The following is a 26,152-nucleotide window of genomic DNA, read 5'->3' on the forward strand; positions in this document are numbered from 1 at the left end:
GGTAGAAAAGCCTGTCCAGAGTTTCGACCTCATTGGTGACCCGACGACCCATTCGGTTGAGCGATCCGTGAACCATGAAGAGATAGAGATCCCTTAATACCTGGCAGCTACCTTTACACACAGTGTTTGCTTTCTAAAGTGCTTTAAAAATTAAGCTGTATTGCATGAGTTGACTTTAAAAAACATACAGTAAGAACATCCATCCATCCATTTTCGGAGCCGCTTATCGACACTGTGGTCACAGGTATGCAAGAGCCCATCCCAGCTAACCTTGGGAAGTGGACAAGGGACACCCTGAACTGGTAGCCAGCCAGTTTTAAGGAACACAGAGACAGTCCATTCACTCACTCACACCTAAGGACAATTTGGCCCAGACAATTAACCTTTTTGGAATGCGGGAGGAAATCAGAGTGCTCGGAACAAAAACACACACAGGCACGGGGAGAACATGCAAACTTCACATGGGGAGGCTGCAAAAGCTGAAATTGAACCCTGGACATCCACATTGTGAGGCTGCGCTTCCCACTCAGCCGCATGCCGTCCACTGTACAGACAATGCAATTTCAAATTAATTTTAAAATAAGGGGAAGGCCTAAATTACTGATAATGATTTTAAATTATATTTTACATTTAGATAGGTTGAGGGCCGCACGGCGGCGCAGTGGTTAGCGCGTGTGTGGCACAGTTCTGAAGTCATGAGATCGAACCTCCTGTGTGGAGTTTGCATGTTTTCCCCGTGCTTGCGTGCGATTCCTCCGGGCACTCCGGTTTCCTCCCACATTCAACAAACATGCATGTCAGGTTAATTGGCCGGTCCAAATTGTCCATAGGTGTGAATGAGCGAGTGAGTTGTCTGTCTCTGTGTGCCCTGCGATTGGCTGGCAACCAGTTCAGGGTGTCCCCTGCCCACTGCCCGAGGATAGCTGGGATGGGCTCCAGCACCCCCGCGACCCTACTGAGTATAAGCGATGCAGATAATGGAATGGAACTGAATTTAGATAGGTTGAGTTCAGAAATGGATCAGTGAAAGCGCAAGGTCTGTTGTTTTTGCCAATGTTATTGTTGCTGTTTGTGGCCTCTGCCTTATTCAAAGTATTCTTTGTGGCCCGTGTCTTTCTTTTTTCCATTTTCAGCTTTGTTATATACCAGGGGACTCAAACGTGGTGCCTGCCGGCACCAGGTAGCCACCTCAGACCACCTGAGCAGCCCACAGACTGGTTCCGAAAATATAACATGGATCATTGTATTTTGCCAGGAAATTTTATTTCTAACTTGCATGACGTTTATTTTAAACCCATTTTGCCCTCTAAGAAATACAACCTGGTAATACCATATTAACATACTAACATATTATTAACACATCATTTTAAAAATGCATGTCAAACTGGTAGCCCTTTGTGCTAATCAGTAACAAAAACGTTGGTCTCATCTTAAAAAACTTTGGCGACCCCTGTCCAATACCAATAAGTGGGCCTTGTGGAAGTATTACTGCATCGCTCTTTAAAGAAATTTCCGACAAGTTTAAATGATTCTTTCTTTAAATTATTTAAAAGTGACATTTATCTCTTGAAAAAAACTGCAATGGACACACAGTAGAGGTAAGCTAGGGTCCAAAATATTTAGCCCAACTCACCCCGGCCTTCGGGTAAAGCCTGCCACAGCTCCAGCCCAACAATTTGACTTTATTTGTGGCACCCGACCCCAAATAAAACCCAGATTTTCATATATTTGGGTGAGGGCTGGGTTCCTCTCTTGCAGACCTTTCTTTCAAAAACGATCCCCTGTCATCATTCTTGGTTTCCTTCTCTTCTTGTTGCAGGTTGGTGGATCTGAGCAATGTATTCAGTCCTACTCTCGCGCAGCCCTGAGCGCCTGGTGCAGAATAATGACGATGGAGCCCCCCTGAACCCGAACATAATGATTGATATTTTAGGCTCGGCTCGGGCTTGGGCTTAGGGCACAGGTAGAAATCCAATGCAAGTTGCAGTTTTTGGGTAGGCCTGCCCGGCTGGAGGGATATAAAACCCTCCGCATATATAACAGTCCTGCATCCCAACGTGGAAGCCACTGAAGAGATAATCCCTCAGCTAAATAAAAATGACTCACTTGTCCACACATCCCACCACTTGAGTTTATTTAATGTTCTGCCCTTGGAGAAAACAGGGAGAAAAAAGAGTTGTGGCATGTAGGGTAAAAACGTATCCAGCATTGAGATAACTGCGCTCGGAAAATAAAAACAATGCAGGGTCTGAGAATTGTTTGTCAGCAGATGCAATTTCCCTGGCAAACCAAATAATTATGCACTTCTCCCTCAGAGCAGCTTAAGTGTTAATTAGCTCTCTGCTTCTTCTTTTTTGCAGGGCGGTCATGTAATTTAGATTTTACTCAGGTAGCAACTTAAGGCTGATCACAGCTGATGAGGACACATGAACTCTATTTGAGTGAGGTAGAATAGAGACATTCTAAAAAACAATTGTCTTCCCCTTAGTTCAAGAGTGAATATATTTCAAGGGTTTACCGAATGCACAAACACACTTCAATATGCTTATTTCTCTGAGGAGGCAGAAACATGGCTTGGATAGACAAAATCCAAACGTCTCTTTATGAATACAAGAATTTAAGATGTAAAGAATATAATTTATTATATTGCAGTCAGAAGAGGAAGACCAGGCTGTCACAGAAATATAAAATGAAGAATGTATTACATGGTTATATTTATTCAGCATTGCAGTTCTTATCAATTAACGTAATCTTTTATGGATTTTCTTTCGTAAAACCGCTGGGTTATGTAATTATATAATTATTATGTGATAAATATTATTGTTACAATTAGTATTTAACATTTTTCTTTGATAGATATCTGCAGAGTGAGACCGGCGAGTGGGCTATTGTGACAACAATTCTGATTTTGCGCACACCTCAGCCCCAAACAAGAGAATCAGTGATCACATTGGGAAGATAATGGCAGGTCAACCTATTCAGTTAGATTATCTCGTTGTACGGACATGTTTATGTTAAATAGGAGCAGCATATAGACTTCATTTATAAGTTAAGGTGAGACAATAAAAGAGGTTGTATGCTACAGTTTAGATATGGCTTTGATATGTTCTGCCAATCAAATGATGAGGTGCATTTATTTGTAAAGTTGACTGTACCCCAACATAAACAAACCTCACTGTGTTGAACATGGAGTTGAGGTATTCTCGATTCGAGTCGATTATTTAGAATTTCAATAAGATTTGCAAAACTGTTGGAACCAAACCAAGCTTTGTGAAGATTTTAGAATTGATTCAAGCTTTGTGCATGTTCATATCGAATCTTAAAATTCACTTATTCAATTTACATGATATCTGTTATTGCTATATTTTATGTCAATATTGTCTGTTGATGCCCTTGGGACATCTATTGTAGTCTGCTAATCATGGAAGGGGGATTACCTTGTATGTGAACCCTTCTCAAAGTTTCTTCAATTTCCTCATGCCGAAGTAATTTGTAAACCATCTGCATTTGTGTAGCGCTTTTCAAGTCACTGAAGACCTCCCAAGCAATTGATATTGGGCAACACTCACAATTCACATACCAAGTGCCAGAAACTCCCATGCAAGGCACCTCGACATTCAACTCAGAGGAAATGGGAACGGACCCTGCGAGCGCTCTACCTTCTGAGATACTGCCGTTTTTTACTATTATTTTCAGGTTTCAGATGAGGAGATGTTGTAATGTTTGTCTTTGCAGCCCTTTGATACACTCATTGATACATGGCTATACAAATTGATACGACTTGACTTGACTTCTAAACCCTATTTTGTTTGTTTTACTACCAATATCTAAAGCAGAGCAGGTAATACTTTTTTGGGGGATTATCCTTATCCAGGAATCAAAAGTCTGGTAGGGTATGTTCCAGCTCAACCTCAAAATTGATAATGACAATACAATATGATGATTTGAGAGTTTACGTCCCCAGATGAGAAAAGCAACATTGAGCAAAGCAAGATTGTAAAATATTTGGACGAGCGATGGTTTACTATGTTTAAAGTCCCTTAAGGGTAGATAGTGACACATGACCAGATTCCAAAATAAATTTCACTGATCGCACATAGGCAAATGCGATGCTCCGCTCATCATCAGCGTGACTAAAGCGATGATCCAAAGCGCTTGTGAACGACGGCGACTCAAATGAAGCCAGTCACTTTACAAGCTGCCAGGGTGATCGCTGCAAATCACGTGTGTTTGTTTCCCTCTTATTCCCAAAGCCAAACGATGCTCTTCTCTCCCAGCCTTCCAAGACAGATGGAGATCATTAGCTCCTCTCTTGCCGCCTCCCCTGACGCTCGATCCAATCTGTCACATCTAAACCATACCGCGGGCGCAGTTTCTCCCTCATACTCTCAGCCATCCACCCCATTCCTCAAACGTCCCGTGATCGTAGGCACAGTTTGTCCCCGTCGTGCAGATTTATATCGCTTGACGTGCCCCGGCACAATCTTACAACTTTCACCTCTACTTCATCACTCCTGTCCGAACCAGTTATGGCACTCACTTCCCAGGAGGAGGGATTGATGAGAATCCATCCGTCGGATGTTTGCCTGAATGTGAAGCACCGAAAGAGCACAAAACTTGATGCATGGCCGTAGATGTCCTTTAGTACATTGGTCCTCAAGTGGTCTGACTTGAAGACCCGCCATTCTACACGAATGAAGAGCAGCGGCTAAAATCAAAAAGTCAATTTCCACTTCTTAAATATATTTAATGAAAGGATTGTAAAGTTTAAAGAAGAGAAGGTTGAATATAAAGACCTCTATTTTGAAAATGAGCAGCAAAACTAATTAGTACCAATTACTCTTGCATATAAGCCTACATCGCACCTAAGCGATCCCTTAAAAGCTGTAAACTAGCAACATACTAAAAGAAATTCAAAATATTATCAAAGCTCGTACCTAAACATTTCGATACATAGTTAATAATGATCAATATACTGGTAAAAAGCTTAAAATATAACATTTTAAAATCATGTATTCTATCTTCCAGCAGCACTTCAATGGCAGACACTCGTACACCATTTTCGTATTTCGTAATTGTTTTCTACTTCGACTCGATCAGTGCTGTCACTGTTTACACTTTTCCTTTTCCTAACCACTTACTTTCTTGGGACACATTATTGTGGACAGAAAAATAAATAAAACCAACAAAAATCACAATAAAATGAGATGTGGTCCTGTTCAGACACACGATTAACTGAACATGTTGAAAAGATTGAGCAGTGTGCTATTACTATATACTGTTGAGTAGCGTATTAGACCTTCCATTCTTTTCTTTTTCTTAGCATAATTTTACCAGGCCAAAGGTCTTCAACCTACTTAAAACAGGTCCGTACCATTTTTTGGTCCCGACCCACCTGTTAAAAACACTCCTTAAGTATAAGTACACCCAGAACTTTTTGCAAAGTGTGTTAAAAAGCAAACTCCACCTGCTTTTCTCTCTCTATTGGGCAACCATTTCAAGAATGCTATTGGGTGTCTCTTCAGCTAATGGCAAGCCATGGTTTGCCTGCTTTCTGCAGCACATACCTGATTGCTAGTTATCTTAATCATCTTTTATGTCATATTCAGTCACGGAAGATAAATAAAAAGCATATCCTACAACAAAATAAAAAATAAAAATATATTGTTTTGGACTAGTATGGACAAATACAAAAGAATAGTCAGGACATTATTTGGGTTGACTTCCACTTTAGGTATGTCTACACAGGTGATGTGCTGTGAGGATTGTGTCTGGTGAGGCAGAGTCAGATATACAATTGAAGTAATTCTTCCCAATAACACGGTTCACCTTTCATAGTCTCGCTTCTTTTGCATTCTGAGTGGCTAAACAGTTCCTATAGTACGTATTGGTAAAAAAATATAATAAAAATAAAAATAGATACACGTTTAAAGATACAGAATACTATTCTTTCATCTGTTGAATGAATCTTTGGGTCTGTAGAAAGGGTTTGTTCTTCTGTTTCAATGTATAAAAAATAATTCAATTGTATAATAATTGTAAAAATAAAAAAGTAAAAGATTTTACTCCATGGATATTTCCTATTGTAAGTTATTTTTGTAATTCAAACCCAGCGATAAACTATAAAGTGATACAATTCACTGTAAACTAACGTATATCTCATGAAACATTTGATTGGCAGAGCAAGAATGTAATTTAGCATGAAAATAATTTAATTTCTAAGTGAAGTGTGTACTCATTTTATAAAAAAAGTATCAATGAATGGGTAATCTTCCATAATGAAAAACAGTCCTTGCAACTATAAAAAAACAAACTGTTTCATGAATCGCTGTTACCACTCATTCTATTGTATGGGCTGATGTGTGTGCCATATCAGAATTCTTGGTCTCACTATCGCCCTCTGCCATGAGGGAAGAGAACGGCATGACTCATTCTGCTTCTGCGGACGCTCTGCTCAGCGTTACGTTACATACTAATTCTGTGAAAATTCATTTATTTTGAGAAAGAAAATCCAAACATTGCAAATTTAATTGAAGAACTTTAACTACGAATACATATACTCATTTAGTACATTTTTAATTTTATATTTCTGCCGCCCCTGAATGCAAGTCACTGTTTCAAAGGCCTACTTTACACAGAGCCCTTCTGACACCCGGCAATTTGATGAGAGCGCTAGCAAGCATTAAGCAATTGTCACTGTGTAAAAACTTACAATATCTGTTCAACGGCGAGAATTGCTTTGTACACAACAGGACTCGTGATTTCCTTCCACACAACCACCATGCCATCTGTTAAATTGCTAATACAACCTTCGAAGGCAAAAAAAAAAAGAAATCGGATCAATTCAGTCTTTCATAGGTAGCGTAAAATGGGCTTAAGCTTCATGTATTATTCACTGAGAAAAAGCCCTACCTCGCAACGTTAGCAAAAGCGGAGCAGTTTCAGGCTCTACAGGGAAAAGAAAATTCGCTCCGCACGGCTTGCACACCTTGAATATACATTACTGTATTGAGGATGGAGATGTAAAAATGGTAAAAATGGAAGGAGATTTTGTAAATTTTACAGGTACGGAAACAATGGAAACCATTGTCAAGGAAAACTCTGATTTTATTTAAAATCGAATGTCAAATAACACCAGTGATAGACAATAACCATGATTCATAGGAAAAAAAACTACTCTCTTCCAATCATTTCAAGGATTTTCAGGATCCATCCAACAAAAATGCCCTCAACTATTTGCAACTTTTAACAAAAAACAAACAAAAAAACCCCCAAAAACGTAAAATTGGGGGCCGAAAAAAGTTAAGGATTTTAAATTGTCAAATGTGCAAGAACCCTATGACCAGTGTTCCCTCTAAGCTGCGCGCGTGCACAATTGCGCACTGCTCGCACATTCTCAGCGCACAAGAAAATCTAGCCAGCGCACAAAAATGAGGAACAAAAAAGAAAAAATAACAAAATGAAAAAGTAGTGAAAAGCTGAGAAAAAAAGAAACAAAAGGAAGAGAAAAAAGAAGGAAAAAAATTGAAAAAAGCCAGTAAAAAAGAAAATAAAGAAATGTAGGAAAAGAGTAAATAGAGAACAAAAAGAAAAAAAATAACAGCTTGGGAAAAATAAACGCAATGAGGTTTTTTTTAAAGGAATTTAAAAAAAAGTAGAAAAAAAAACACGGAAAAAAGAAGAAAAAGTTTGTGTTGCATTCAAATAATTTCCAATTATATCAAGTGAATCTTGTTGCCAACATTGTACTTCCACTAAAAAATGTGATTAAGTGGAGTTCTGTATCTTAACACCGACTAAATAAGCCCCCAAAAATTTTAATATTATGCAACAAAATATATCAGGAAATAAAAAGAAATGGATATCTTGTGAAAGAATTGTAAGAACAAACGACGTTTGTAGGCCATAGAACCTTTGCAATAGTACATGAGTCAATTCATTAAAAATAGAAAAATAAATTTGCATTGCCGGAAACTCTTGATGTCAAGTTTTGGACATGTTTGATAATTAATCATCTTGCCACACTTATTATGGTTGCTCACTGTTGTTTCAAGCGCTGCTCACCGACTTTGTGTGAACGCTCAGACCCGTGGAAAATTAGAGGGGGCATTGCCTATGACCCATCTTTGGGACCCTTCGTTGCCAATTACACAATTCCTTGACAATGTATCCGCATTCCTCAATTTGTTTGTGGTTATGGTAGTTGATGAACCTATTAGTAGACTGGCGAGGATAAAACAAACACTCAGTGGGGCTTCATTGTTCGCACTGCTAACAGTTATGTGCCTGTTTGCTGTGTTGAGAAGTGCTAACAGGACTCCTGCTGTTGTGCCTGAGCTCGGGACCATCTGGACCAGATCCATCACGTTCCCCTGCGTGTCCTCAGTGGACCTGACATGGTGCGAACACAGAAAATAAGTGCCGCTATGTAACCGAAACTAGAACAAATGAAAAGTAATAGGATTTTTTTTAATCCAGTTCTCAGTCACAAAATGAGCCAACATGTGATTATGATGCCAATATAGTCATGTTATGTGATTATAATAATAACATATTTCAATGTACTTCTTTGCAATATAACTTTGAGATAGAACAGCTCAACAAATGCCACCAGGATTAACCTAGGCGATTGTATGAGTGGTCTTTGCTATCTGAAACTTTGTAAGATAGCCTTGTGTATTGTCCTGATCATGCAATGTGAGTTATTTTTCTCTGAATCATCTGTCCCTCTCTCTTCAGCTCTCACTCTCGTTCTCTTCTTTCACGCTTGACCTTACTTGGTCACTCCCTTCTGGCTTCTATTTTCCTTCACACATGTGTTGTCCCTTGTCTTGATTTCCCTGTATTTTTTCCCTCTATCACGACTTGTCCTCTTTCCTTTATTAGTACTCAGGCATTTTGATTCCTTGCTAATTTCTTCCCTTTCTCATCATGTTTCCAGCATCCCTGCCACAGCGCTCTTCCCTACTCAGTGGACAGAAACCTTGCCTGACCTCCTGGATCGTGAATACAGTTTACAGTGTGAATTTTCACTTGTTCTCCGAACGTTCGTCTGTTAAGATTTGTTTGCCTCTGGTGCTCTGGACTCTGTTGCCTTGCTGCCTGCCTTTCAGTGTGACAAACACTGCCCTAAAAAGGACGACCGTTTTATTCTACTAATCTGTGCACATACATTGTGCTTTCGGATATTCCTGAGAGAGCCCGAAACATGCATATTGTTAAAAAGTCACATTTTGGAAAACCCATCTATTTACTTCAAACCAAAATTATATCTGTATAGTACTGTAAATATATATATAAAAAAACTATCTCATATGCCTTCCAAAGGATTAGAATTGACAGGGTTGGGCATTGGATGCATTCGTCAAAAAAACGTTAAAATAATTTTGCATGTTACCGAACATCGAAACCTATGTTCTGTTCATACCATATTTGGTTAAAACTTTTTCTAGTAATAAAAACGACGTGATGTAAGATTGTCTTCAAATGCTTAAACTCCATTATTTATGTGTATTCGAAGGTTCTACTGTTTTGGTTTGCAAACATATATATGTTCAACTCACATTCGTGGTTGCGGATATTGGTTTGAAGTGATCAAACGTCATCATTTTCTTGAATGGCTAATAAAGAAATCTGTAGAAATGGATATGGAAATGAGAGAATGCATTGTGAACCCACACTTGAATAAATCAAGGGGAAAAAGTAAATTGCTGTTTTGTTTGGCAACATAGTTACATTGGGGAACATCCGCAGAAATTCGTTCTTTTTCATAATCTATGCACTTACTTTTCTGCTGATAGGAAAAGTATGTCATTTACAGTACACACGGACACTTGAAAGGCTTTGTTTTCTTGACCATTGCAATTTCTCACTCAAAAGTGCCATCCTATCCAATACGCAGTAGATAATAAATCACTGTTTCAAACCTTGGCCAAGAAAGAGACTGAATACTGAAGCGTGTGATTTATTCCATGGCATCTATTTCACCCTGGTTTCATAAACACAGTGAAATCCCAGGGGTAGGAAATGAAACCCACCGAAGTCCCACCTTATTCCATTAGGAATAACTTACATTATAATAACAGGATTGTCGGTGGACACAACCATGTACGCATCAAGTGTGCTTGGGATTTAACCATCTGTTAACTTCAAAGATTTAGACATGGGAAGTTAAGTGCCAAAAGGTTTGACAGTAATGACTAATAATGGCTCAGCGATTCAAAGTGAGCCTCCTCACAGTGAACCTTTGATGCAGGTGAATCACATTCTAAACATACTTAAAAGCAACAGAAGAGGGTGAGGAGGGGTAGGTTTAGCAAGAAAGAAAGGCCAGAAGGGGAATAAATTTGTTCCACGCGTTAGCTGACATGCTCGGGTGCGCAAGAACAGAAGGTTGGCATAATGAATTTTGGCGTGCAGATGAAGTAAAAAGCCCCACCAAAGCAGAGGTGTGAGCGTGTGCGCTGGAGGATGCAAGCTGTGGTTGGGTGGTTTCAATGCAAAGATGTTACAGAGGAAATTAGGAACCATTTAGTATTCAATTGTTTGTCAACTTCTTTCTTTCAGCACTGCAAAACAACTGGTGGGACGATAGCATCATGATTGTCAACTGTCTACATGCTGTTCTACAGTCAAATGCCCGCCAACTCATACATTTTCCCTTATTTTTTACGTATTCTTAAATATTCTAAATAGTTTACACCATACAATGCATTTTATAGGGCAACAATTTAAATAATGGAACATAGAATAACACATTTACATGATTATATTTATTCAGTTCTTTTTCATTTAACTTCACAATTGTTGACATTATTTTTCAAAAACGCTGAATGTTCACATTATAGAAAAAAATAGTATTTAATGCATTACTGTTGCAATTGGCTGGCAACCAGTTCAGGGTCTTCTCTGCCATTTGCCTGATGATACCTGAGATGGGTTCCCGCACGCCCGCGGCCCTACTGATGATAAGCGGAGGAGATAATGGATAGATGAATGCATTATTGTGATGATCGTCAGCAGATGCAAAGTTAGGCTCGCAAATCCTTGCCTCATGGCAGAGGGCAATGGTTAGACGAAATAATCAAAAATCCAATAAGTGTTAGTATTGGAAAGCTTACAGCTAATCATGCCATCCATTATTTTTTTTCTTATTGCATGGACCTTTGGAGGAATGACAAAAAAATAATGCCTTTGATCAAAAGGGGTAGTGTATAAACAACCTTTATAAGTTAAGAAAGAAGATTGGACTTTTTATCGATGCTAGAGTTTATGTATTGTTTTTTTCTTGCTCTGCTAATATAATGCTACATAAGATGTAAAAATTCAAGTCAAATTTATTTATATAGCCCTTAATCACAAAAATGTCTCAAAGGACTGCACAGGATTACAACGATACAATTACCTGGTCTCAAACCAACATGCGGGCAAGGAACAACTCAAAACCTCAGGTTCATTTATTTGTAAATCTGACTGTGCCTCACCAGACATAAGCCTCACTGCATGCCACAGCTAGGGCAGCTTGTTGAAATCAAATTCTCAACATTCTGACCATTCAGAACCCAATCTTGTGATGAACTCTGATCAAGAACGGATTGCATTTGTTTAAGATACACCATGATTGCCTGGATTCCCAAATGACAGGCACATTAAGCATTAGGATATGTTTCTTGGAAAATGCCAGAGCATAAACAACTGCAACTGTACTTTGAATGTCAATACAATTTATAATAGGGGAGCTTTCTACGTTTTTTTCAATATCAAATTTATTTTCACTCATAGCATTGTGTAAAACAAATACATAAACTATGCAGAGTTAATTCAACTTTCATCATGTTAGCTCTGACTTTAAAGGAGAAGAAATCAAAATGTAAGTACCTTCTATTAACAAGGTTCGTAATACTGCTTGGGATCCTTACAAAATGCTTAAAATTTAGTACTGTGTTTTCAAGGATCAAAAAGTGCTTGATGTTTGGGTGAAGTTCTTGCAAATGCTTAAAACTTTTCACATCTTTCCCAACAAGTCTGCTCAAAAATGACGCAGACACTGCTTTTCTTTGCCATGCATTTCTTCTTCCGCCGCGATTAACTGCACCTGGCATCAGTTTGTACTGTATTGTCATATAAAGAGTCATCGCCCACTATGAGTAGCGCCCAAGAGGACAGGTACATGATACACCTAAACAAGGCAATATAAAATGTGTATTAGTGCTGCTCTACTGTTTCAATTGTGAAGATTTATTACCGGCCATGTAAAAAAAAAAGTTAAATTGTAAATTGTAATCCGAAGAACTTCCTACAACTAAAAATATAAGCTACATGCTACCATCATCTTCACCCAGCACCTATGTGGGGAGATATTTGCCTCAAAAACATTTACACAAAAATATATTTATGATTTACAGACAATCTAAGAATCATATGTCTTGATAAATCACTGACATATTTGTAAATCTGCAAAATACACCAGATTTCATTTTTAATGGTACTTGAGCAATTGGAAAATTGGCTTGGAAAGTCCTTAATGAGTGCTTGAATTTCGGCCAAGAAAAAGGTGTAGAAACCCTGACTTTAGCGCAAATGTTGAAGAAGAAAAAAACAAATGTAGGTAACTTCTATTAAGTGACACAAGGAACAACTGTTAGATTTTCCATTAAAACGAGTAACTATTCAATTCATACTCTACATGTGCATGAGAAAGATTTTATGACCGGAACTATTCTGACAAAGCTCGGCACTAACTTGCCTTACAATTTCCAAATGAACAAACAGTTCATAGAGCGACATATTGGACAGATGTTTACTAGGCGGAACTAATACGGCACAAAGCGGGCAACGTTACAGAGTGACTGGAAAAATAATTGCTGTAATGTATGCTGGCACTGCATTACATAGCATCGTCTTTAATACTCTTCAGGGAACTCGTTCCCCATAAGTTAGAGCCTCCACACTTTAATTCATCTCAAGAATTATGTGCTGCTGTTTTGGTTGGCGACAGAATGATTCGTTTTGTTTTTAATCTGACTTTTATCATTTGAAAGGCTTCAACCAGCAAGTATGTCGGCATGATGTCAGAATAGAACAACGCTGCGAACACTCTGATGTGAATTACAAACCCCCGAAAGACTGTCTGTCCTCATCCCCGTAGAAGCAGATTCCCTAATTGCGTGTTAATTGGGTGCTAATGATGGAACACGTTCTTCCATAAGAGACACTCCCCAGATGTCATGAGATGAAGGTGTGCGGGACTGCGCTACGTATGCAAGCGCATGCCACTTGTTGCTAGCTAGCATCTGCTTCCCGGCTTTTAACGACTTACAGTGACAGTTAAATACCACTCTCAGTGCTCCTTTGTCAGATCACGCATCAAGTTGAGAAGTAAAAGCCTCCTCGCGTGACTGTTATTGTTAAACATAGATTCTACTCTCGAGATGAGAACCTATCTTTTGTGGTTTGCTTGACCAGGGCATTATAAATAAAGCACGCTTCACAGTGCAAGCCTTCTTAATGTTTAGCCACAGTTGTAGTTAAACTTAAACTATGTGAATAATAAATGGTATTTAATATATTTACATCTACTACTACTACTACTGATGATAATATTCAATATCTTGTAGTATACAGTAATCGCTTCGATTATTACTGGTTCACTGCTTTGCATACTTAGAATTGAGCTGTCTTTATCGTCATTAAAGTAGCGTGCATTGTGTTAGAGCAGACTGCACACAGCAAATGTTATCACAAGGGGTAGGTTGTATGTGTGTGTGTTGGGGGGGCGTGCACGACTATGATAGGTCAATGCATGGTGTTGGCTAAACAGCGGGCGCACCCGTCAGTTTGTCCACCAAAACAAACGGCGATAAATAGCTTTTATAAGCTCATTAAATTGAAAAAAAATAAAAATAAAAATAAATAAAAAACAAAAAAGCGACAACGAGGAAAGTCAGAAGAGCAAAACAAAATTATGATCACTAGCAGGTGCTCCGTGGTTTGTTATTGCGTCCGGGAAGGGACCGAGGCACTGTCAGGTGAGAAAGCAACAGTAAGGCGGCAGGTCAGCTATACTGCTATGGCTAGGCTATGTAACAACTCTCTCAAGGCACCCCTGCCAAGCCTGTATCCAAGCAACACCAGATCAATTACCCATAAGAAAGATGACTTGGAGATACAACTAGTAGGAAAACACTACATTCTGGACGGTTATATTTTGATCATTGTAGAGACCTGGCTCATCTAGAGGATACCCTATACTAGCGTGCAGCTAGCTGCCACTCTCAACATCACTTCTTTACACTAAAAGGAGAAGCCCTCCAATTCTTTTGTACTTTTGTGTAATGATTATAAAGACCATTCATTTAACTGCAATTATGTGTTCTGTGTTTTCATTTGAAGATTATTTTGTTATTTTGTGACAGTCATATACTCTCAGACGGTCACTACATTATTTTGAGATAAGTTTGACACCTACGCTACTTTGCGGATTTTACCTTTTCGTAAGGGATTCTGGTCCCCATAAATTGCAATAACCGAGATTACTGTACATTAAGTCTAGTGGTCAAAGCTCACCACAGAAAATAAAGAAATACATCCCAATTGAATTTGTATGTTGAGATCATTTTCTATGAAAAAAAATATTGTGCCTAAGTTCAAAAAGTTTGAAAAACACTGAAAAAACAAACCTTAATCATGTCACAGAACAACTGAACCTCACTAGCTCCTCTGGATTAGATTTCCTTTGTCTTTTGTAATTACAACAAGAGTCCGTTTCTACCGCTTCAAGAGTCGTAGAGCGGGCCAGCGAGGTCAACGGGAATCCATCGGTAGCGAGGCATGCAATCAGCCAAAAGCTCACTCCAGCGCACCGTAGGTAGCGCCAGCCCGCATGGTAATGGGAATCAAACCAGGAGCTGGAATGTTTGGATTCTATGGAGGATGGCAATAGCACTTTCTGTGGTAATGAAACAAGATTTAAATATCGACCGCAGAGGCTACCGGTAAGAGAAAAACGGCAAGGGAGCATGAAAAAGGAGAGGGTGTATAGACAATGAAATAGAAGTGTGGATTAAACAGGAATGGTGAAAAAGATGTGTGATGGAATGGAATAAACAAGAGCTGGGTAACAAAAATGCTGAAAAATCAGGTCTGACACCTCCATTATGACTGTTTTAACAGATGGACGAGAACTGGGTTCAATGTGACTGCACTTTTCTCTCTTTTCTTCCCTCATTTAAACCTAATACCTTTATCCCCATTATCCACGGGGACAGTTTGCCCATTTGGAGAGCGAAGACAACAGTGAATCTAACGTGTGCAAGAATACTTATAATATTTACATAACGAGGAGCACATTTTTATAATCAACATTCAAGACTCTTCTTATGGTATTTCCCAAGATGAGTATGTAGAAACGGGTACTTGGTCTCTGAAGAAACATTGTGAACTAAAGGTAAATTGAAGCAGCCTCCTGATCCCCATTAAATTCATAACAAATACTTAAAGAAAAAGGCCATGTCCAAATTAATGTGTTGTTTTTTTTTTCTTGGAATCTTTTTAAATTTCAGGTTTCCCTGAGAGACATAATTTAAAGAAAATACTCGGACCCACAAATGCACCTGTGATTGGGCCCAAAAGGCATAGGGAGATGCTTCCTTTTTCCATTAAAGTTAGACTTCTCGACACGCTAAAGGCAAGTACAAACAGTTTCCATAACGTTCATATGATGGTGACAAAATTATCATCTGAAATGTACTAAAATTGAATTAATTAAATTACATTGCTAAAATTCGCCCTATGCTGTCTCAGTTGGATGCAGAGATTTTATTCATGTGTTTGTTACCTCCCGTCTTGATTTCTGTAATGCACTACTCTCTGGTCTCCCAAAGTCCAATATCAAGAGCCTTCAGCTAGTACAAAATGCTGCAGCGAGACTTTTAACTAAGACAAGAAGTTTGATCACAGAAGAACTTTTGATCACATTACCCCGATTTTAGCTAACCCGCATTGGCTCCCTGTTAGCCCAAGATGTGATTTTAAGATTCTGTTGGTAGTATACAAAATTATGCATGGACGTGCTCCCTCATATTGTTCAGATTTAATTTCGCCCCATGTTCTGGGGCCTTCGCTCTGAGAACGCTGGTCTACTAGGTATCCCAAGAGCCAAGAAGAGAACCAAAGGTTCGAGACCGTTCTCCATTCGGGCCCCGGTGCTGTGGAATGCTCTTCCCACCAAGATTCGATCTGCAACCTCAGTGGAAATGTTTAAAACACACTTCTATTCTATAGCATATGAATAACCTATATTTTTTGTTTACAATTTCAGGGCATGGTGTCATAAAAGACTGTAGCAATAGTTTGCAATAGTCTTTGATCTGTGCAGCCCTTTGAGACTCTGTGATTAAGGATTGTACCAATAAACATGACTTAACTTGACTTGACTTACTAAATGCCTTTCTTAGTGTAGTCTTAATCTTAATGCCATGCAGTATAGCAGCACAATTTTTTCAAAATTACAAGAAAAATGGCCCGGTATTGCCCGACCTATCGAAGGTTGCATTTTGCTGCTCGGTGGTCAGGACCTGCAGTACCCAATTTAACTGCCAGAGGGCGGTGGGGACCCCAAGAAAGCGGACCACACAAAAACAGATATTTATTGATTTTTTTGTGGTATTTATTGGGGGTGCTTTGACACAAAACCTATCTAAAGATACCCAGGGAAGCCTAAATTACAACTGTGTAAATTTTCTCGAAAATTGAGTCGGCTAGATATACTAGATACTCTTACAGTACGGAAGTTAATTGAGATTTTTATTTTATTTTATAAGAAATACAGATCTTTTGTTAAATAGGGTATGTTCTTTGGTTTCAAATAAATAAATAAATACAGATTTTTACTTCACGGATTTTGACTAGTGCAGGTAGTTTTTGGACCGCATCCCCTGATAAAATGCTAAAAGCAAGGGGTTACTCTATGCATATAAATTAATCACAGTAATCCGCTCCCACGACTGATATGGAATAATATAACAGTTACTCGAATAAGCAAAAAAGCAAAGATACTGACTGATGCCATGTTTTTTTGTACGGATACAATTGGGCAATTTCCTGTGGCACACTAGACAAATTCTCAAAGCACACTAGTGTGCCCTGGCACGTTCATTTAAAAACACTTTGATAGAAACCTAGCTGTTTGAATTCAGATGTTGTTGTTTTTAAATTTTCTTTTGATAATTTCCCCAGTGGAAAAAAATATGAGAAAACCTGAAAAAATTTTTTTCATCGACCAGCTTCTGTGTTCAATTGCGTAGTTATAGATGCTAAAAAAGCTCAGCTATTGCCATGGGCACCGAGCCTTCACAAGCAGCATTCAAGCACCTCCTCAGCCTCTGCATATTAAAAATGGAGACACAGGACTCCAGTCCCGTGTGCCAGTTCTTTTTAGACGACTCCCCGGTCGAACGTAGACAGGACGCGCTTGGCAGGGATTGTCGGTGATGAAAACGCACCTGCAAGTCCGTAGTGACAATGTGGCTTTGGGGGAGGAACAGGTGTAAAAGAGCTGATGTCCCCTTTTCCTTTTGCAGCTGTTACAGCTGGCTTGCCTGACACGCAACAATGCACTCATACTGTATGGTGCACACGGAGGGACGCGCAGGTGTATAAAAAAAAACACACAAGCTGTGATACATTTTACATTTCTTTGCTCGAGCCAAGATGGCGGCGCGACTACACGCAGCGGCTTCACGTGTCTCTCCAGTAAATCTTTTTACTTTAAGTGTTCTTTTATCTCTTATCTTTTCTTTGATAAATACCTGTTCGGCAACTATCACCTTAAGTCGCCAGGAACTTATTAACCTGGGTCTAAGATTAGATTTCGACTCTTTTCACGATTACAACACCAACAACAACATTCCAAAGGACATACGAAGACCACCGGGGTCTCCCTGGGTTACCTGCCCGCCCAACAAGCGACGAAGACGGCGGAGGGAACGTAAACAAAAACGAGGCTCTCGGGGAGGCCTAGCGAAGAAGCTAAAAAGACGACCACACCGACAAGCGCTTCCGAGTATCTTCCTGACCAACGCCAGATCCATCGTACACAAAATCAGTGAGCTTGAGCTGCGGATAGCTACCAACAGCTTTGCACGGAATAGCAATATTTTTGTGATCACGGAGTCATGGCTTGACCCGCGGATCCCCGACGCTGCAGTTCAGCTAGCAGGACGCACGCTACACCGATACGACCGCAACGAAGACTCCGGCAAAAAAAGAGGTGGGGGACTATGCATTTACGTACATAATGCGTGGTGCAATAACAGCAGAATTATTGATGCACACTGCTCGCCCGATCTAGAGTTTCTCGCGGTATCGTGTAGACCATTCTATATACCGCGAGAGCTAACTGTGCTCATTGTGATAGCTGTTTACATTCCTCCGGATGCTAACGCTAGCACAGCGCTAAACCTTCTACTCGCTGCCATAAACATTCAACAGCTTGCACACCCCGACGGAGCTTTCATTATCGCTGGCGACTTTAATAATGCATGTTTAAGGACTGTTCTTCCAAAATTCTATCAACATGTGAACTGTGCAACAAGGGGTGAAAAAACTTTGGACCGCGTTTACAGCAACATCAAAAACGCATACAAAGCTTCCCCCCTCCCCCACCTAGTAAATTCGGATCACATATGCCTATCCCTTACCCCCTCATACACCCCCATCCGAAGGAAAACAAAACCTGTAACGAGGACAATACAAACGTGGCCTGAGGGAGCCCTCTCCAAGCTGCAGGACTGTTTTGATCAAACTTGCTGGGAGGTATTTGAACACCATGACCTCCAGAAATTCACTGACACTGTTTTATCCTACATCCGTTACTGCACGGATGAAGTCACAGTATATAAAAAAGTCAAAAACTACCCAAATCAAAAACCCTGGATGACCAGCGAGGTGCGCACCCTCCTCAAACACCGCAACACCGCCTTCAGGTCTGGAGACAAGGCTCTTTACGGGGTGGCCAGGGCTGACCTGAAGAGAGGCATCAAGGAAGCAAAATCAGCCTACACAAGGAGGATCGAGCACCTCTTCGCTGGAAATGACCCGAGGAGGATGTGGCAGGGCCTCCAACACATCACCAACTTCAGAGGCCACAACCTGGCAACTGTTGAGGCTGAGGCTTCACTAGCTGAGGACCTTGATCAGTTCTTCGCTCGCTTTGAAGCTGGTAGGCCACATACAGCCACATCACACCCATCAACAACCAGCAGCAACTCCCTCACATTTCAGGAGCACGAAGTCAGGCGTGCGCTGAATACCATAAACCCCAGGAAGGCAACTGGCCCGGATGGAGTACCAGGGAGGGTACTCAGGGACTGTTCCAATCCGCTGGCTGGGGTCTTCACCACCATCTTCAACCGGTCCCTGTCACAGGCGACCGTCCCACCTTGCCTCAAAACCTCCACCATCATTCCCGTCCCCAAAAAGTCAGCAGTGGAAAGCCTCAACGACTACAGGCCTGTAGCTCTCACGCCTGTGGTCATGAAGTGCTTCGAGAGGTTAGTGTCCCGGCACATCAAAAACTCCCTGCCACTCACACTGGACCCCCACCAGTTTGCCTACAGGGCAAACCGCTCCACTGACGACGCCATAAACACAGCACTTCACACCGTGCTGAAACACCTGGACCACCGGGGGAGCTACGTCAGAATGCTCTTCCTGGACTTCAGCTCAGCCTTCAACACCATTATCCCGGAGATCCTGGTGGAGAAACTTGCACACCTAGGACTCTCTCCCTCCATCTGCCACTGGATAATGGACTTCTTCTCCAACCGCCCACAGTCGGTGAAACTCGGTACCCACGTCTCTCCCACCCTAACACTGAACACTGGCTCCCCCCAAGGTTGTGCACTGAGCCCCCTGCTTTTCACCCTCTACAGCTCCGACTGCTCACCGACCCACCCCACAAACACTATTATTAAGTTTGCTGACGATACCACCTTGATCGGCCTCATCTCTGAAGGGGACGAGGCGGCATACAGGGATGAGGTTGAGTCACTTTCAACGTGGTGCTCGGAAAACCACCTCATATTGAACACAACAAAAACAAAAGAACTGATTCTGGATTTCAGAAGGAATGGCAGGAATCCAGCACCACTCATCATAAAAGGAAACTGCGTAGAGAGAGTCCACTCGTTCAAATTTCTGGGCGTGCACATCTCCGACGACCTCTCCTGGTCTGCAAACACCAGAGCGGTGGTAGGGAAGGCCCAGCAGCGACTGCACTTCCTGAGATTGCTCAGGAAAAACAACCTAAAACAGCAGCTGCAGGTGTCTTTCTACAAAGCCACAGTGGAGAGCATCCTAACATACTGCATCACGGTGTGGTATGCGGGGTGCACAGCAGCAGACAGGAAAAAGCTCCAGAGGATCATAAAAACAGCCCAGAGAATCGTCGGCTGCTCTCTGCCCAGTCTGGAGGACATTGCCTGCTCTCGCTACCTCAGCAGAGCAGAAAACATCGTCAAGGACTTTTCTCACCCCGGCCACCATCTCTTCGACCTGCTGCCTTCCGGCAAGCGCTACAGGTCACACAAAGCAAAAACGAACAGACTCAGAGACAGTTTCTTCCCCACAGCCATTACCACCCTAAACAGACACCGCACAAACAACTGAAAACTGTTGCAAAAAAAAAATATAAAGAAATAAATAAATAAATAAATAAATAAATACCTCACACGTATGTAAAATGGTACTCACGTACATGCTGTCTGCACTATGTTTGTTCACTGCTCAACAGACACCGCACAAAAACTGAAAACTCGTGCCAACACTACCTCATACGAATATAATGTTACTCAAGTCTTGTTCTTGCACATGTCGACTGCACTACGTTTAATGCTCAAATTGCACAATGTCTGACCATTTCCTTTTTTTGCACTATGATGTCTATGCTTGCACCAATGTATATGCGGACTATTTTTGCACCATGATGACTTTGCACCAAATGCAATATTGCACAACCGTTACGATACAACGTTATCACGACAACCCTGTATGTAACATCCCACATGCTGACATTGTTGTGTAAATACCATGTAAATTATAACTATAGCCTTATTCCCCTTGTTTTATAACATTATCTTCTCTGTTCCTTTATCTTCTTGCTCATACCCTCACTATGTGTAAAACTGGAGTGTCATGCCCAATTTCGTTGTCACAATATGTTAGCCCATTTGTAACAATGACAATAAAGGTATATTCTATTCTATTCTATTCTATTCTAAATGTGACACCAAGGGCTGCAACAACGAATCGAAAAACTCAATTCAAGTTGCTTATTAAAAGCGTTTCATCATTGATTTGTTGTGTCGCACCATTTATGCCTTATTTCAATGCAAATAAGTGCGCATTGAATTTTAGTGTGACGTTGAGGGGACATGCTTGTAGTACTACTTTGACCGAACAGAGGGCGACTCAAAACCTAAATTTTAATTGAATTGGATTGTATTTATTGACATTGATAGCAACGTTGTGAAACAGAATGCAATGAGGGATGGGTAAATATGTAACTAGTCTTTAAAGTGAAAAATAACCTAAACGTTGTTAGGATAAAAGGCAGAAATAGCGACATTGTAGTTCTTATAGACTGGCCAATGTTGCTCACCGACTTTGTGTGAATGCTCAGACCCGTGGAAAATTAGAGGGAACATTGGTGGTGATGGCCATAAAGAAGAAACTGTCTCAGAGCTTTTTGGTCCTTGTTTTAAGGGACCTGTAGCATCTACTAGAGGGCAACAGGCCAAAGAGGTGGTGGCCTAGTTTGAAGAGTGCTGTTACAAATCTGTTGCGCAGCGTCCTCTTGATCTAGCGCCAAACTTGTAGTAGCACTTTGGTAAGGCAGAGGGCGCTTCGAGACTGTATTTTGACTCACGAGGGTTTGTTGATCCGACAAAGTACTCGTATTCTTTTTGGATGTTGGCCTCACTTTTTGGGGAATTTATAAAAAAAAAATCTTACATATTTTTGGGTGTGTAGCATATATTTGCGTCCATTTTTGTTTATTTTTATTTGTTTGGATGCACTTTTAATTGTTTTATATTATAGAATATTCTGTTGTTTCGTACACTATTTTCCATCGTCCAAATCTTTATAAAGACGAGGAAACTAAAAATGTGTTGGTTTTTATTTGATTTATAAAATACTTGAAAAAAATGATCAAACAATTTATAGATTATTGAAATAATTGCTAGCACGTTATACAATTCAGAGGACCTGCATCGAGTCAATGCACTTTCAGTACTGTAGCGCAGATGCACCCTTACAATCAGTAGACATAGTTTAACTCGTATGTTTCTACCTTTAAGGCCAACGTGTTTACTTCACGTAATAACAAAACATTAATTATGGAGTCAGAAGAGAAATAAATAAGTTTTGATTCCTAACCCCTGAAATAGATGAAATTCCGGCTTATCTCTAAAAGGTGGGATGACGCTTTACACAGGAAAACAACTACCAGATAATGAAAGTGCTGTATCTCAGTTATATCAGAAGCCTTCTCCTGCTACTGATAACCATGGAAACAAGTACTATCTGTTTCATAAGGGGAGCAAACCCCTACCCTTAAAACCGGTCTTGAGAGGGATGGGCGCCCTCAGACTGTACTTACCCAAGAAGTGGTGACCCCACCATCCTTGTGGGTAAGGGGTCCATGAACCTTGACCTATGATTGTAGTTGACTAATTTTGGAATTTGTTGTTGCTAAATGGTATTGCATTGCATTTTTCATTGCTCTACCTTACTAATGTTTTTGCTTTTTCATCCTTTCATTCTTTATTTTCTAATTTTCTTTTAGACTCTATTACATTTAATCCAGGAATGCAATGTCCAATCTTGTTGTAAACCATGTTCAATATTGTGTTGCCAATAAAGACAATGTAATCTTCATTCTAATGAAAAAATGTGCATTTCCATCAAATTCTTAGTGAGGCTTATCTCAGTTTGTCACGGTTGCCCTCACTTGGGCGCGTCCGTTGGGCATCAGCTGCTGCTCAGTGCCTGATTGGCTTCCCTCATATTTAAACTCAGTGCTCTCATTCTCTTCTTGTCAGTCCATCAATGAACCTCTGCACTTGCAAGACTTGTATTTTGACTCTGTCCGGTATCGATCCCGCCTGTCTCGTCCTGTCCGGTATCTTGCTCCAGTTTCCGCTATCTATCACACCTGTCTCGTCCTGTCCGGTATCTTGCTCCAGTCTCCAGTATCCGGTTTCGATCCCAACGGTCCTGACCGGTTCCCATCTCTTCTGTCCAGCAATCGCCGAATCGCTGGCGTATGTGTTCCCTCGAATGACTGCCCCATTCCCGTAAAATAAAGCTTGTGTGAAAATGTTACGTGTCTGGGTCCACCGTCCGTTCGGGTTCTGACACAGGTCTCTTATATAATAATGAACCAAGTAACAGGGTACCTTAAAAAATGTATTATACATTTTTTTTCTTCCCAAAAACTTACCCAATTAGTTTGCCAAATTTCCTCTCAAGCAGATGGCAAACAGGCTACATTGTGCCAATCCATGATGAATCAGCTACAAAGTAGGCTCATTTATTTTGATATCTGACTGCCTCACCAGACGCAAACCTCCCTGCATGAAACTGCTTTTGACTTATGTAAAGTATCGCCATCAAGGGCACAAAACCCCGGATAACGAGGCTTCCATTTGGCTGTGATAGACGTCTGCATGAAAAGATGGAGGACACAGCATCGGTGACGAGTCTCGCCCTATAAATCTGGACACGTGCCAATAAAAGTATGCACAAATGAGCAGAGGGGCACTCGTGCACTTCTATTGTAGCTCTTAATTAATTCAGAGCATTAAAGACTACGGCCGTAACGTGTGACACTCTATCCTCTGTGGCTGTTAATGAGCTCCTTCATATATTTTAATTGATATTGGGCCAATTCCAAAGTGCTGTTTGTTCTTCACGACTCAAAATTAATGAGATGGTCAGTTCAACCTGCTGTGTGAACTTCAGCCTTAGCGTATCTTAGCGGGAAGCAAAGGCAGGCAGGTGATGGGGGCCAGTGATGTGTCCTTCTTGAACGAAACGGCTCTCTAAGCCAGCTCTTTGAAGTGAAGCATGCCAGCTGGCTTCCTATCAATGAGGAGCAAACTTTCTTTGTAAGTCTCTCATTTTCTCTCTTAATCTTCCTATATCCAACTCATGTTTATGGACTGTACTCCCAAATCCATTCAATTGTGGACTGAGCAATTCGGAAAAACACTGGACTGGACTACGTGTAATGTAAGATCAAACATTCGGTTGTATCCGGCAACTCTGTTTGACCCTCACCCCCCCTTATCATCTCCCCCGGAGGAAAACAAAGACTACTTACAACAAAGTCAGTTAGTTCTTTGTTTCCTTATCCTCACTGTAAATGTGGAACTGGAGTCGTCCAATTTCGTTGTCATCTATCTATCTATCTATCTATCTATCTATCTATCTATCTAACTATTCATCAATTAATCTATCCGTCTATTGATCTATATCTCTCTCTATCATTATCTTTATCTCCCTTTCTCTCTCTTTTTTTCCTCCCTCTTGCTCTCTCTACCTTTGTACCCCCCTCTTACTCTCTTGTTCTCTCTCTGTCTTTAACTTATTTCTCTCTTTCTCTGTCTGTTTTCTTCAATCTATCTATCTATCTTTCGATCTATCTATACATCTATCCATCCATCTATACATGCATCCATCCATCTATTGATCTATATCCCTCTCTATTGTTATCTTTATCTCCCTCTCTCTGTCTCTCTCCCTCTCTTTTCCCGCCTCCCTCCTCTCAAAACTGGCAATATAAGAGGCCGTCATCTCTGTGTTGTATTAACAATTTAAAACTTATATGAGGTAAACATTGTCTGTATATTGAAACAATAAAGACTACCATAACATAGCAGCATAATACATTTTAAAAAATAATTAATTTTCTGCTAAATATTTACCATTACATTATTGAAAACAAACACATCTGAAGTATTAGGGAGCCAAAGGAGTTGGTTCCCTACAAAGAGCCGGAATTCCCATCTCGAGCGGGAGCCGCGGATATGAGGAATGGAATTTGTATGGTGCTGTGAGGAGCCAATTAAAAGCGCCGCAGCCTGATCACCGACACAAAGGCCGCAGCCTATTCCTTGTCAAAATGGCCTTTCCCGTATTTTGACTTCATTAGAGGATTCAAAAGACAGAAGTGTCGGCAATCACTGTAAGTACATGAAGGTCAGACTGTAACTGCGCACTCGGTGGACTGCAGACCGCTGCCCTTTTTACAATGGAGGAACACAATTTAATTTTGTGAACACCGCTGGTACATTGCAGGGCTTGTGTGACTGTAACAAAAAAAGCTTTTTCATTCTAATACTATTTTACTGTAGTGAAAAGAGCAGGTCTCCGTTATTAGTGGGGCTGTGTATTGATAAGGTTTTAGCGATTCTGATTCCTTACCAATTCCTGCTTATCGATCCAATTACTTATAGTTTCTCTTATCGGTTCTCACTGCAGAAAATTAAGTACTATGTGACTACATATATAGTACTAAAGTTTTCTATGAATATGAAAATAATTTTGAGCTGGGCTGGAGTGTTGGACAAGGGACGTCTGCTGTACCTGCAACTGCACACTGGCAACCTGCAGCCTGATTCTGACTGACAATCAGGTCATCTGAACTACATGGATAAAGACTTAGATAACGTAGCTAGCTAACCGTTAGCCGGCTAGCTAGGTTGTTTACCTGCTGTGGCTACACCGTCCTTCTGTCTTTCAAAGTGCCTTAAACATGGTGCATTATTTTGAGATTAATGCCATGTTGTCAAGCCAGGCGATTGTGCATGTTCGTAGTGTTAACCCTTTTCACTGAGATTGCTTTTTTTCAAGTATAGCATATTCCTGTATCGTCTTTTGGAGTTAAATACAGCCACACCTTGGACCGTTTACTGCGAGCTGATATGATTTGTCGAGCAGCAACAACCAATAGCATGTGGAACGACATCACCTGACCCTGGTGCGTTCGTTAGTACCGCAGCCCGGGCGGGATCGATAGTGGAACCGAAATGGAGTTTTCTTACCGATTCCAAGAAATCGGTTAACTGCGGAACCGGTTCCGAATTAG

At 40.6% G+C, this 26,152-nt stretch overlaps 2 protein-coding genes across 5 annotated transcripts in view; one reads left to right on the top strand and one right to left on the bottom strand.

Moving 5' to 3' along the window:
- Positions 1-26,152, bottom strand: part of il1rapl1a (interleukin 1 receptor accessory protein-like 1a) — a 383,889-nt gene that overhangs the window by 140,087 nt on the left and 217,650 nt on the right. The window lies entirely within an intron of this gene.
- Positions 17,722-19,801, top strand: LOC148353011 (uncharacterized). The gene is made up of 2 exons (XM_088352824.1): positions 17,722-19,219; positions 19,282-19,801. The coding sequence occupies exons 1-2, from the start codon at positions 18,934-18,936 to the stop codon at positions 19,632-19,634; spliced, it is 639 nt and encodes a 212-aa protein (XP_088208950.1). The 5' UTR covers positions 17,722-18,933; the 3' UTR covers positions 19,635-19,801.

Source organism: Urocampus carinirostris, chromosome 14 (genome assembly GCF_059441175.1).
Source record: "Urocampus carinirostris isolate Australia breed hairy pipefish chromosome 14, RoL_Ucar_1.0, whole genome shotgun sequence".
Classification (NCBI taxonomy): domain Eukaryota; kingdom Metazoa; phylum Chordata; class Actinopteri; order Syngnathiformes; family Syngnathidae; genus Urocampus; species Urocampus carinirostris.

Bases quoted from the DNA above. Each gene is read 5' to 3' on its own strand.
- LOC148353011 (XM_088352824.1), top strand. From the start codon at position 18,934: ATGACCAGCGAGGTGCGCACCCTCCTCAAACACCGCAACACCGCCTTC. The intron at 19,220-19,281 runs GTAGGCCACATA...CTCACATTTCAG, and splicing joins CTTCGCTCGCTTTGAAGCTG to GAGCACGAAGTCAGGCGTGC.